At 32.3% G+C, this 15,000-nt stretch overlaps 1 protein-coding gene across 3 annotated transcripts in view; it reads left to right on the top strand.

The window, feature by feature from the left end:
• FAM172A (family with sequence similarity 172, member A) overlaps positions 1-15,000 on the top strand; it is a 283,100-nt gene that overhangs the window by 183,122 nt on the left and 84,978 nt on the right. For all 3 annotated transcript variants that reach the window (XM_010831927.1, XM_010831928.1, XM_010831926.1), the window contains one exon: positions 6,881-7,099. In XM_010831927.1, the coding sequence (XP_010830229.1) occupies positions 6,881-7,099 (219 nt within the window). The remainder of the gene's footprint in view (positions 1-6,880; positions 7,100-15,000) is intronic.

Here is a 15,000-nt window from a genome sequence, read left to right as displayed (position 1 = left end):
TCTGGAACCACAGGCAGAGCACTGATATGTTCTTGAAAAAAGAAAAAATTGGATATGATCTTTTAATTGCGAGGAGAAAAGAGAAAGGTGACATATTTTAAGATAAAATGATTTATGTAGCATAGTTCTTAAGCAGGTTTTAAGAGTAACATAAAAACTTAATGTATATTATTTGTATTGTATATGATTGAATCAGAGTGATATTTTGAAAGACCATGTGCCTACCATCTATAGCTACAATATTTACAGTTTTATAATGGTAATAAGAAGTTAGGAGAACATTTAGAACTTTAAACCAAAAAGGCATAGCTAGCATGTGGAACGGTATGTTTCATAAGGTAAATTTGTCCATCCAAGTCTTCTTGGTGACCTGTAATAAAGGCTGTGTGTCCATAGGATACTCTGTATCCACTTAGGAATTTTGATCTGTCACTGACCAGGCAACAGTTGTAACTTGTTACATAGTTTAATATATACACGTGTGGGTATATGTTTGTGTCTTTTTATGAGAATGAGAAGCAAAAAATAAAATATTTCATAATGCTATAGTATTAAGTGATATTCTGTCCTTTATAATGAATGTGTTTTTTATGATTCTGTTGTACATATATGGAATGCTTTGATAAATAAGATATGGATTGTTAGAAGAGATATTTGTGATATTTAAGCAGCATAATGTTCTAAAGCCTAGGAAAAGTTAGAAACAGAGTAGGTGATAATGTAAGTGCAAAGTGAATGTTTTAAAATAAATAGCACTCAGATGACCTGATGTCAGAACCAGAGACAAGGGTGTGTGTTTGTCAATATATCCTTCATGTTTTACAGACTCCTAAGGGAACAAGGGAAGATACAATTTCACCTTTTCTGTGCCAAAACATTTTAATTATATCTTCTTCCAACTACAGCGGTTCAGTAACCAAGGAGCTGACATTGATGCATGTGTTGATAAAGCTGCAAACATTCAAAATGAGATTAACAAAGATTTTGAGCAAAGGGTGACAGCTAATTTTGCACAGTATTCTGCATCTAATTCAGGCCAGCGTAATAATAGAATATTTTATACCCGTTTTGTTATTCAAAAGGACTTTTATGATGCATTTGTTGTTTGTGGATATCTATGGCTTAAAACTATTTTCATCTATGTTGCAACACTGAAACAATATTAAAGGGAAAAAAAAAACCTTATAATAAGTTGTTTTTTATAATTGCACTTTGTCCTTGGAACTCTGCCTTTATCTTAGTTTATCCGGGCACACTAGCTAGGGAAGGTATAGAGATGGCAAACATATATTTTTCTAATATTTATTAGTATGCACTAATACAATGGCCAAGAAAAGTTATATTCAACTTATTTAATTAATAAAACTGTAGTTTCTTTATGTTCTTGAGCTCCTTTGAGCACATTTCAGTGTATTTCTTTTCTCTTCTATTCTCCAGTTGAAGGCAGCTGACAGTCTTCTTTCACTTTTCTTTTTGTTTGTGAAATTTTCTTTCTTTTTTTTTTTTTATCCACTCACTTCTCCATCTGCTTTCACTTTTGTTTGCTTGGGCCGTCTCTCATCCCAACTTGATAATGAGGAATGCAGTGTGACCCTGACCTCTATCAGCCCATGCATGACCTTCTGACTCTACCATATAACCTTTGACCTTCTCTTTGACAGCTTGATTAATTACCCTGTGTTATGATTTATGAGTAAGTGCTATGTAAAAATAATAGACAACAGGTGGTCCTCTGAAAACTTTTTGTGGTATGTTTTCTTTTACTGACTAACTTGATGAGCTATTTGAAGTTGGAAACTTATTGGGATAATCTATGTTGGTTCACATTATGATATTTTTATACCATGGGACACAACGTTAGAATTTAGGAAGCTGCAAGTCAAAGCATGGCCATGACAAACATTTTACAAAATATTAGCATGGTGCTGTTACGTAAATGCAATTGGGAAGAAGCACAAAACGGAGTCAAGTGACATTTCAGGCATTTCAGTCCCAGGTCACGTCTTGAGAAAATTGCTGAAATAATGGAGGGGGCATTTTTCAAGCAGCGCTACAGCTCCAACAGCTATGTTTACTTTAACGCTTCACTAGTGACTTCTGATTGGTTGTCATGACCTCATCTCTGTTACACCTAGGATGTTGCAACAGTGACATATACATACCTTCTTGTGAAAAAAGTGAGAATAAACACGACATACATCTTTCAGAAAAGATGAATGGACATTGGTTTGTCCATTTTAACCATGGGTTGATACAGTTTATAGATAAAAACACTTTGGGTTTCATTTCCCTTGAGAATGAGCACCTATCTTCTTTCAAACCAAGCAGATAGAATGCTGAACTTGAAAAATATGATTGATAAATCTGTGTAAAATGATCTCTTAAGGAGCCTTGCCTGAAGACCAAACCAGACAGTTCCGTAGGTCAAAGGATTCTACCCTGGCCCCTGACCTCTTTGGTCGCATGTGGCTTTGCAGTATTGGCAGATTAATATGTAGAGCTGAGTACTTTTCAGATGATTTTTTATTTAGCCAACCACAATAGACTTGAAAAAAACGTAGAATTTGTTCCTATTTTTTGTTTTCCTTATAATTGGTAATTAATAGGCAAATTAACGTAGATAAATCTTCAGTTTTAGCACAGTTTCATTGCGGTCAAAAGTACATTCCATTTCTGGCCAGGCATTTTAAGATTTTATCTATTTGTAGAATCTTCTCTGTAAGTGCATCTCTGTAGTGATTTAATTTCTTAAGCAAAATTTCCTCTTTGGTTCTTTGTGTTTGGCATCACCTGTCTATTCTAGACCTCTGACCTAAGCCATCATTTGTTGATTGAATGATAAATGAATTATTATTTATTAGTAAGTACATCTATAGACTTCAAAGTAAAGAAGGCCCGGAGGCCTGTGTATTCTGTTTAAGTCACAGCAAACACTTGTGCTGAATAAAATGCTACGGCTAGCAATAAAATTTTGAGAGTTTCTTATTAAGATCCCATGGTTTATACCTTATAAAGCACAGATTTGATAATGAAACTATGGTTATAACTCCAAAAGAGTAGAAAATAGGATGAGGTAAATTAAAGAGATAAAGCTTACTTTTACCAATGTCTGTCCTCTTGATCACCGTGATCTTCTGCTAGACTGTGCAATCAAACATAAGAGTTAATTAACAACTTTATGTATGCTTTGTCTCTTGAAATGTTGAATATTGGAATTGATTTGGGTGAATCATTACAAAAGATGCCAGAAGTTTTATTTATTTAGTTGTAGAATGTTAGATAATCAGTTTGATCACTTTATCTTGATAAAGATAACAGAACTTTCCATGTACATTTGAAATAACCTAGCTTTTCATCTTAGGATAAATTTAACATGCTTAAGGAATAATTAAATTTAAAATACCTCAGTATACAATCTTTTGTGTTCTAAGCATTAATTCTGGGGATCTCCTTTGTATTGGCATTGCACAATTCTTTATGATATTGTACTTGATGCCTAATTTTATAGTTTTTTAAAACTTTATGGGTACATTTGCTAAGTTAAACTAGGATCTCTTACTTATTTCTGTGTGTACTGACTGAGTTACTAGGAATAGAAAGAATTAATTTTTTAAAGGGTATTTATTCTGATATAAATTGGTATCATTCTATTTAAACCAGTTAAATTTAATGACTGGTATGTTGTCTGCTTTGTTTACTTTGACTATTTAATTTGACTCCTTAGTTTATATATATTAATGTTGATATGGTAAAAATCTTTGTAGCTTTATTATGCAATAGGATTTTTTTGGCAATATATGTGACATGGAAAAAGGCAAAAAGATAAAGTTTTACTACATATCTTTGTATGGGATAGTTAACTTTATTTTGTTGCTCCAGCTTTCTCCTGCCCATAAAATGGTTATGAATGGTCTCTGTGAATATTGCATTAATTGTCAGGCAAATTTTAATTGAAAAATGTAAGTTTTTTGCAGAATGGTAATTGAATTTGCAGCAAAGACATTTATTAAAATTAGCTCTTTCCACAGAAAACGTTCCTGAATATTTATTGATTGTTATTCCATTAATTGGTAGTATGAAATATCTAAATGATAAAATAGTTTCTGAATAAATCAAATGTTTAAAGAGAAACATTCATTGTTGAAATCAATATGATACAAATTCTTTAATTGATTTATATAGTTGTGATTTAAAAATAGAATCATTTTTCATCTGTCGATGCCTTGGTGAAAAATTGACATTGTGTCTTCATAAAATTGGACAAATGAGTCATGTAATTTTCAGTTACATAATCAATAACTTAGATAAATACTACTACTTTGATGATTTATGTTTCTGGTTTTTGTACTTTAGATGGGACACATCACATTTCAGAGTTCATTTAAAATTAAGGAGGTACAATAATTTCTCAATCTATGATTTCCAAAAATTGAAGTGAAAATCTCTGTTCAAATAAAAATGGCATTATTAAAATATTATTTCTAATGATTAAACTAGGGTAATAGTTTTCTCATTTTGGTGACTGTAAATTTCGTCTAAAGAATTTTCCTTTATTTAGAGTTTATTCATTGTGCAAAGATGATGTTCATGTTCTATCAAGTTATTAAAGTCCTACTTTGTTACCCTGAGTTTGTAATTTTTCATGTTATCATTAAAATGTAATATATCACTATTTTCAACTCTTAAGAATTCCAAGGTTCTATTTGGGTCTTGCTAACCCTAACACGTGTAAGTATGAGAGTCTGTGTGTGTGTGTGTTTAAAGTTCAATTCACTCAGAGAAGGCAGGGAAGGAGCATGACAGGAGACCACTTACTCATGGTACAGAATCTAGTAAGGAGGCAATTTTCTTTTTGGCCTATGGTGACCTTTTTTGACTGTGCCTTACACCAGAGACAGTGTATTGAATGCCTCTATTTCACCCTGTTTAGCAGAGTGCAACAGTGTTCTTTAACTTACTTTTGGTGGGAGGAGAAGTTATAGCTGAAATTTGAGAAGGGCGTGAAAAGTTGTAAGAGGCACAAGGAAGAGGGGTAGGAACTTCCTGCAAATGTGATTTTAATAACTAGTCAAGTGTGTCCAACTGTAGAAAATCACCAAGTGACAATATGCCTACCTGACAGTGATCACAATGAATTACAAGACTGTTGAATAGCTATACAGATTAGAATAAAGCAGAACCAAATAAAATATCTTTTGTTGGTAAAACTTTGACTTACCAGCTAAGAAACTTAAAAAAAAAAGCTAAGAAACCTTGTCTTGTGCTTTGTTGAAGAACATTTAAATTTAAAAATGCATCAGTATTTTATAAGCCCTTCATGAATGAGATATTTATCTAAAGATTTATTTAAATACATATTGAGGAATATGTATTAAGTTATTAATCAGTTTGGTATATATATTATAGTTTTCATATATGTAAGACAGCTATATCTTAGTTACCTTATCACTAAGGTAAAAACTTAAGCGATCTTGACAATCTCCAAACCATATTGTGGTTTTAAACAATAATATCAACTGATTGGGGTGGGGATTGAAACAATTCCAATGAAGTTTCTAAGTAGTTTGTGAAATCAATTTTTTTAAAAAGCCAACGATGTGTAGCAATTTCGTATATTTAAAAATAAGGATAATTGAGTCTATACTAATATTGGCTGAGTTTACTGCTCTCAGTTTTTAAAAATTATCTTGTGTTTGGTTTGGCAAAAAACGGTTAAAATTTAAACCTGACATAGATTCTACAGTTATTGTTTTTGGAAAAGTATATACTTTTGTTTTTTGTAAGGATGAGAATTTTTATATTTTGTTTTTGATAGCTCTTATTTTTTAAACATAACATATGTTTTAAGTATGACCTTACAAGATTTTAATAGATGAAATTGGGATACCCACAGTACAGAATTGAATAGAAAAGACAAGATATAAATAGCTTCAAAAATTTGTGTTACTTGTTAGTGGTAATTGTTTATCCTTCTCTATTTTTTCATGGTTAGATTATTCCATCAGTTATAATATAAATGCCAAAAGTTTCCTTAATTATAACCAGAGAAACGTTTGCCTTGCTAGAATTAAGTCAGACAGGAAAACACATTTAAAAACTTTTAAAAAGATTTACTAGCTCAATAAACTATATTTTAAACTTTGAAACTTGTTTCCTGGTACTAGTTGTTAATAAAGAGAGTTTTTATGGTAACTGAAAAATAAAAGAAATTTCAAGATGAAAAAGTTGTTTCCATACATTATAGTAAGACATTAGTTTATTCTGTTTTGTGATTTGTGTGCCTTCCTGAAAGAAGAAGTGAAAAAAATCCAATATGTATTTGTAGAAATTCTGTGTTCCTGATAATAGAGATATGTAAATCTGTAGACAGTTTACTCCTTACTGATTGCTTATTCTTTTTTAAGTTCAAACAAATAAAAAATACCCATTAAAGTGCAATTGTAAAGAAACAAAAATCCATGAAAATATGGTTGGAATTGTAAACTTCAATTTCAAAGAGGTTATTTTCTCAAAATATATATTATAAATATTAATGTGTTTTGAAAGTGTACTTGTTATTTGATAATTTATTTAGGTCACATTTGGAGTTCTGGGAAATCTGAAGTACTTTTTATAAATTTAAACTTTATATTTTTAATATGTTATAGTTGTATCTTTTTGATCTTAAAGACAATCTATGCTTATTTACACACATAATACAGGCAAATAATTTGAAATCACTTTTCTGTTGGAGAAAGTAAAACTATAATCCGTTTTAAAGGAATTTTTAGTGAATATGTAACTATGTTAAGTCACTTAAGTACGAGATTTTAAGAACTTTTTTATGAATTGAAATGATTTTTAAGATTAAATTATGCTGCCTTTTTTGTTTTAAAAACAGGAAGGATATGGAGTCATAGTACTGAATCCCAATGAAAACTATATTGAAGTCGAAAAGCCGAAGATACCTGTCCAGTCATCTTCTGATAGTTCAGATGAACCAGCAGAAAAACGCGAAAGAAAAGATAAAGTCTCTAAAGAAACAAAGAAGCGACGTGATTTCTATGAGAAGTATCGTAACCCCCAAAGAGAAAAAGAAATGATGCAGTTATATATCAGAGTAAGTAGTGAGCAAGATCATTACTATCCTTCATTATTTCCTTGTCTTTTTTTCTTTTTTCAAACCACCACAACAGCTAATATTTATTGAAAATATTCTATGTGTTCAGACCTGTTCTAAGCCGTGTTGCATCCTTTATGAAAGAAGCCTTTAAAATTTATTTTCTATAAATTATTTCATTTTTTAAAAGAAAGTATCAGTTTTTAAAGTTTTAAAGATTTATTTCCCAAAGGTATTATTTGACTGAAACGTTTTCTGTTTTCTGTTCAAAGTAACAAATCACATCGTTCTTATTTCAGTGTGATATTTTATTTAAAGTGCAGAAAGCAATTAATAATGCACTGTACAAAACAGTCCTCATCTTGGGTGGTAATAGTTTTAATGCATTGTTTTCCTTCGAGCCACCATCCATCCACAGTGTCTCAGTTTAACTTCTGAAGGCTGATGGAGGGAGGAAGAGTAATTAATATCTTAATAAATATTTAAGCTGGAATAGTTTAGGGATAGTGTAATGAGGGAACTCGGCCCTCTGCTCTTTTCTTATCCAGTGAACCTTTGCACTTTGTAATGCTAGCAGCATGGGATCGTTATAGCAGTGCTGCCCAAGGAGTTCTAATTCTGTGGGGGGCACAAACTATTTTATTTGCCCTTTGACACATTCTGCTTGATATACACACTGAGCGTGATATATATATATTTATGTGTGTGTTTGTGACAGATTCATGCAGTTTTCAAAGCCTTTATTATGAGTGCTCAGAATATAATTGAATAGTAAAGTATGTCAAAAATGCTACTGGATACGTAAAATAGTAAAGTGATACATTTTTCAAAATTGAGCAATTCAGAACATTTAAATGCAGACAATTTAACATTCTAGAAATTATACTGTGAGATAGTAGTAAAGTTTCAAATTATTCAACTTGAGCTATTTTTCCGTTTACTTTAAAAGCTCATTGATAAAGTATTTCATACCACATTCAAGACGAAATATGTAGCATTCTAAGTTACTTTTAAAGTTTTACTTCTAGTTCCATGGCATTATCGCTTTAGTTCGGGGAATTGTACTCCAAACATTCTAGACATTTGATTATAGGTCAGTCAGATGAGTAAGTTAGAGTTATGCAGCATATAAATTCTCAAAAGCCAAAAATATGTATCCAGACCAAGAATACCTGAAGCATATCTATCATACAGTGAGTCAAGCAGAAGTTAGGCAGATTATAGAAATTTCTGAAAGGCATCTCACTATTTAATATATTGCTTGAAAAACAAAAGCAATGATTAGATTTGGAATTCATAAGTATCATGCTCATTCTATGGAGTTATATTGCATTACCTCCTTTCTTCCACATGACTGCATCAGGGTCCTGATGTCACCTCTTCTCGATCAATTGTCCTGAGTTTCCTGATTAATATGATCCAGTTGATCAACTACCATCTTAAGACAGAGTTTTTAAAAAATTACCCCTGATATCTGGAGTCTAAAAATGAACTGTATAAGTTTTTAAAATATCCAAGTCATGAGTAATATTCAGTTTCCTGTATAAAATGAAAACAAACGTGATTTTGTGTATTAAGTTTTTACTTCTTAAATCGTTTCTTTTGTTTGCCCATGATAAGTACAGATTAAAGCATCTGTTTCTGACATTTGTCGTTTTGCGTTTTATTTCTTTTCTGATTTCTCTTTATCATGTCACTGTCACTTTGGGTTTGTTCTTTTGTTCTCTTGTGTGTGCATTTTCTTTATTCTTTTTTTACATTTCTTTTGTTTATTCCTATATCTACTTTTCTATTACACCAAGGGGAAAAAATCTTTATGTTGTTTCATTAAGATCTTTATCTTTCCTTTGTCTTTTTTCTTTAATTCTTTTATCTCTTTTATGCTCCTGCTATTTTTACTTCTTATTATGTCTTTTTGCCTCTTTCTTGTCTCATCCCATTTCACTCATCAGGCTAGGTTTTCATTGAAAGCACTGAAAGACGAAAATTGGCTCATCTAAACAACACACCTTTATACCTGATAGTTATGAAACGTTATTTTTCTTAATAAACATCCTTTCTCTTAAAACCTTACAGGACTGGGCAAAACACCAGAGCTAACCTGACACTCTTCAAACATACTTCTAGATAGTAAGGCATGAACCTGTAGTGGTAAAGCGAATAGTGGTTCATTTTGTGTTAGGTTGCTTAATTCGTATTAATTTTGATCCACTCTAGAAGTATCTCCTTTCCTTTTACATATCTCCAAATAACAAGTATGTGTAATTTTCAGACACAGAGCGTGTATGTGATAGGGATAAATTGTTTTATTTATATGCTTCTTGGCCATTTACATGTTGAAATAATTTATTTTTTGGAATAATCCCATAAGCTAGGTAAATCAGATAAGTTCACTGTTACTTTAAAGTTACAGAAACTGATGGATAGATGGTACATTTTTGTCTTGGATCACATAGCTAGTAAATGATGGAACTAAGTATTAAATAAAACCAGGGCTTCTAGTTGCTGTAGATTCTTGCTGTCTTTCTTCTTTACCACATTGTTCTAACTGGTTGAGAATAAAATATGTATCTGAAATATGAAAAGTAAGCCACTTATTATAAAAGCATGATATGATGTAGTAAACTATATTTGATGATTATGTATGATATAGTAAATTATATTTGATGGTTATATATATTTTTGACCAGTTATCATTTAATAGACACTATTAAATGTCTATAAACAATTTACGTTAGTATATATTATTAAATAAATAGTGATGTTGAAATATATTTCAACTACTATCTTTTAATATGATCAATAATATTAATAGCATTTGCAGATGAGGAGACTGAGAGTCAGTACTTAGTAAATTTCCCAAGGTCACATAGCTCTTAATTTAAAGTCCTTGGCACAAGGACTCAGTCTGTTTTCTTCACTGCTATAATCCAGAACGTAGAACAGAGCCAGAATAATAAATTTTTATTTGATAGATAAGATGGTAAGGCCAGGATTAAAATCCAAAACTACTACTGCTTTTTCCAATGCATCCTGCATTGTTAAAGTATACTACTTGATTTTCTGTAAGGAAACATTCAAACAAACGAAAGTGAAGAAAAATTACATTGTTAGTCCCCTACCCAGTCCGGTAATTGAGAAGACATTCCAAAAACCAATGGTAAAAAATCAGTTTGTAATTATTTATTTGATATCTTGATTGATCTATACATTTTCATCCCAATATTTAAAAGTAAGTTATGGACTTTTCTTTTTTTAACTATATCATCATGGTGCTGAAATGATGGATAAAAATGGAATTTTTTTTTGCCAACCTTTTGCTATTTTTGTTTTATACACTTGTTCATAAGAGTACAGCCAGGCTCTGTGTTTGCTCTTCTCTGTATACAATTTGTGCTTTATGGGATCTGTAACTTTGCTTTCTGTTCCTTCCCTTAGTCCAAATTCTATCCATGTTGTAGTGCCCAGCTGACATCAGTGACCTCTCCTTACTAAGACTGTTGGGAGTTCTGATTAGTTAACGTACATGGAATTTATCGTGTTCTGTCTTGAGCTGTCTGTTACATTTTGTCTCATATTATTACCAATTTATGTTTCATGCCTTTCCACTATAGCCCTGCACTCCTTTAAGCATGCTTTATACACTTTGAAATTGCATATCAATCCTTTTGAATACGCAAATAGGAGTCAGTTGTTAGAACAGTACAGTGCATACTATCATAAAGTCAGGAACCCATGCTAAATCTATGCTCTAGGATCCAATCTCCTGGAAGGAGCCCAAAGCAGAAAGATTAGGCCTTAGTCTATATATACGTGGGTAATGTGATCTGCAGCATAGGAACGAGGGGTATTCTGGTATCAAACTGGAGCCTAAGAGGACAAGTATTTAGACTAAGGAAGAAGATGCTTAAAAGAACTTTAGAGTGTGTAGGTGGAGTATAGGCAAAAGTGGTTTGATGCTGATCTATGTAATACTGGCTTGGAATTGCTTGAATATCTCTACCTTAGGAAACTTAGTTGTGGGCTGTAGTGAGAGGAAGTAAAATAGAGGGATTAGACCCAGAACATTAAAAACATATATATTAGAAATGGAGGGGGGAAGAAGATCACGTGGCCACAGAAGGAAAAATCCAAATGTGGAGGAGACATTTAGAAAATAGGAATCTTGGCAGAGCCTGACTTTACACATTAAAGATACTCAAATATTTATGGATTGATTGCTTGTTGACATCCATCAAAAAACTTACTCCTGAACAGGCAAGATATTTGGTGTCTAGTTGTCTGACTGATTTTTTTTTTTCAGCATATATGTGAATTTTTGCAATTGTTCAGAAACAGCCAGCTCTGATAAACTGAAACTTTCTTTTCAGAAAATATGTTTTTGATGTTCTAAGTTGGGCTATATCCAAAATATTGGTGAAGGCTAATTCATATCCTTTCTTCTCTCTGTACCTCTTTTCTGTGTAAATGCCACTGGAGTCACTTCTGTGCAGTGATTTAGCAACCACATTCAACTCATTATTACAATCAATGACGGTTTAACCTCTGAAACCATTCTATTTTCCTGGAATATTCAAGTATTTGATTTTTCTTCCTCTGGCATGTAGTAAATAGCCAAAATCTCCTTTGAACTTTTTGCAAATATCTAGTATACACCAGCAGAAATAAAGTAGAATCCAGGCCTAAAACTTTAAGATTAGCAAAATACAGTTTTATTTTACTTACTAAATGAATATAAACAGACATAATTGACTGTTGGGTTATGCAGCACATTTCTGATGCGTTAGGACAGAGCTTGAGCGATCAGAGTACTTAGTCTTTCATGTGGCAACTTTCCTTAACTACGAAATAATGTACTTTCTGGCATATATTATGGCTTATTAAGGGGATTGATTTGGTCTAGGCAATAAACATCATGTCAGACATGCCTGGCAGGAAAACCTGCTTAATATGTTTTGTAATAAGATGGAATTTTTTGTTCTCGAAAACATCTGCCAACTGAATTCAAGAGTGAAGACAGAAAATGTCATCAATTTAGTGGTAATCCTATAAATTTAGTTTCTTTTTGAGCAACACATTTCAAGACACAAAATTCCCAGTGTTAATCACCACTGGCTGTAGTACTTTGTAAAACGATGAAACAAAAACATTTTATTTTTATATAATGTGTTAATTAATTCATAATGAATTTTAAGATTTCAACTGATAAAATTTTAACAAGCATCTTGCCAACAGATCGTTTTTTAAAGCATCTGTTTTTTAATGTGTTGGGTTGAGAACTGAGTCAAATGGCTAAATATGTACATAAATTCTTTTTAAAAACATATTTCAACACCCATAATTATAGATACACTAGTTTTTCCCCTTAGACCACCAGGGGCTGCTGCTGTTCATACTGAATATTGCTTTCCTCAGAAACTGAATACACCAATCACATTGCCTTTTTCTTTCTTCCTTTTTTCCCCTTTAGCCCAAAACCTTTAAAAATATAACTAGAAAGAAAAGTGCATAGACTTAGCTAGTAACTTAATTATCAACATAAGAATGTATTTTTTAAACATTTTCTATATTCTAGGACATCGACGTTTTCCAGGTAAACTTAAAACCTGTAGTCACTGAGTGCAGATTGTGATAATAACTCTTTTATTTCCTATTTTTAGTGTCTGAATAACATTCAGAATCATCCCCTTTGCAGAAAGAGAGCGTGGAGATGAGATTAAAAGTGCAGAGTCTTATAGACCTGAGCTTGAATCTCAGCTCTTCCACTTAATATAGTGTCACTTCAGATAAGTTAACTTCCTTATGTCTCAGTTTTTTGTCTGAAAAATGGAATGATAATATATGTAAAGTGAACGTAGTATCTGGCACAGAGATAGTCTGGGGACTTCCAGGCCAATAAATAACATCCTGTCTTCTCTCAAGTTGAGAATCGATAGAGATACAATGTAATTTCAAGATCCCCTTGCAACTTTTGGAACCTGGTACCAAAAATCATCCCTCTATGTTACCCTCCTGGATTTGAAACCTAGTGAGCACGACAACATAGGAATCAGATAAAGGGAGATCAAAACATCAGTTTTGCTAATTGATGTAGTTCAGCTAGAAAACTAGGCTTAGACCTGTGGCTAAATTTAGACTTCCTAGTATATTAACTGGAGAAGGAAATGGCAACCCACCCCAGTGTTCTTGCCTGGAGAATCCCATGGACGGAGAAGCCTGGTAGGCTGCAGTCCATGGGGTCGCACAGAGTCGGACACGACTGAAGCGACTTGGCAGCAGCAGCAGTATATTAACCCCTGCAACGAATTTTTACCTTTCCTCCAAACAGCCAGTGTGCCTTAACATGGCAGAAGGCAAACAGGAATGAATCGTTCCTGAAGTAGACCATTACTATTACTATTTGAGTTTTTTAAGAACTCAATACAGCAGTATTAAAATATAATGATTCTGTGTTCAATGAAGCATACCTTAGTTTCTTCATTCTGAGGTTTTCATGTAAAAGAAAAGCTGTGATCAAATCTAATTACAGAGAAAATTTCCATAAAGTTGTTTAATTGTAATGCTTTGAAGGGGTCATAATTCTCTTTCAGATCATCAGAAATTAATCTTTGGATTTTCATGCTTCATGTTACCAAAACCTAGTAAACACAGTAGATTTTTAAATAAATATTTGATAAATGCATATTTGAATAAATGCTTGCTTACATGAACCTACCAAAGCAAAAGAGACAGACCCTTCACAATATAAACCTACTCTTTGATGTTGACTAGCATGAGGTTGAAAGAACTGTGAGACTATGTATATTATGTCTAAATAACACTAACAGAAAATTACTACATTGTTCTATGAATTCAGAAGAATGGCCATTTTTAAGTATACCAGGCATTCTTTGAATGCATTTAAAAACAAGTCAAAATGAAGAATTAGAAATAAGTAAAATAATTAGATAGTTAGATTTGAAACAGAAATTACAGTAAAGACCAAAGCTTTGCATTTAAGGATTTTGATTGGCCACTGGTGAATTTTAGTGGGGGAATTCTGCCATAAATATAATGTAGTGGAAAGAATAAGAACTTTAGAATCAAAATTCTGTCACTTAACAAGCTGATTTTAGACAAGTCATCTCTCCTCTTTTGAGTTTCCATTTCTTCTTCTGTAAAATAGGGATAATCATAGCTATTAGGCTGTTGAATGGAATGAATGAGATAAATTGATGTATATGAAAACAACCAATGAGATACCTACTATCTAGTATATCCCCTTTTCTTTCTCTTCCCTCCTTACCCCTTTTCCCTCAGGAAATATGGAGAGAATTATGCTGGAGACTCCCCATGGACAGAGGAGCCTGGTGGGCTACAGTCCATGGGGTTGCAAAGAGTCAGACACGACTGAGTGACTAGGCACACACACATATGGCCAGATGACATCTTTACCAATTAGTTTATATTCAGTGCTTCTTAAACCTTTTGATCTCAGGACCCCTTTACAAATGCTTAAACATTATTAAGGTCACTAAAGGGTTTTTGTTTGTATGGATTGTATCTACTAATATTTTCCATAAAAAGAATTAATACTGAGAAATTTTTAAGTATTTATTTTTAAATAATAATAAACCCATTATGTAATGACATAGATTAACATATTTTTTGAGAAATAAGTATATTTTCCAAAGCAACACAAAGTGAGATGTATGACATTTTAAAAGTCTTTAATGTTTGACTTAGCAGTCCATGGGGTCTCAAAGAGATGGACATGACTTGGTGACTGAACAAAAACAACATGAAGAAAACTTAGCTTCACACAGATATACATTTATATAGGGAAGAAGTATTTTTAAAGGTTTTTTCAGACAATTATGTATATTCTTCTTTGATGCTATACCAACATTCAATAAGAGGTA

The sequence above is a fragment of the Bison bison genome, unplaced genomic scaffold, assembly GCF_000754665.1.
Source record: "Bison bison bison isolate TAMUID 2011002044 unplaced genomic scaffold, Bison_UMD1.0 scf7180017864533, whole genome shotgun sequence".
Lineage (NCBI taxonomy): Eukaryota > Metazoa > Chordata > Mammalia > Artiodactyla > Bovidae > Bison > Bison bison.
This window is presented reverse-complemented; position numbering and strand designations above follow the sequence as displayed.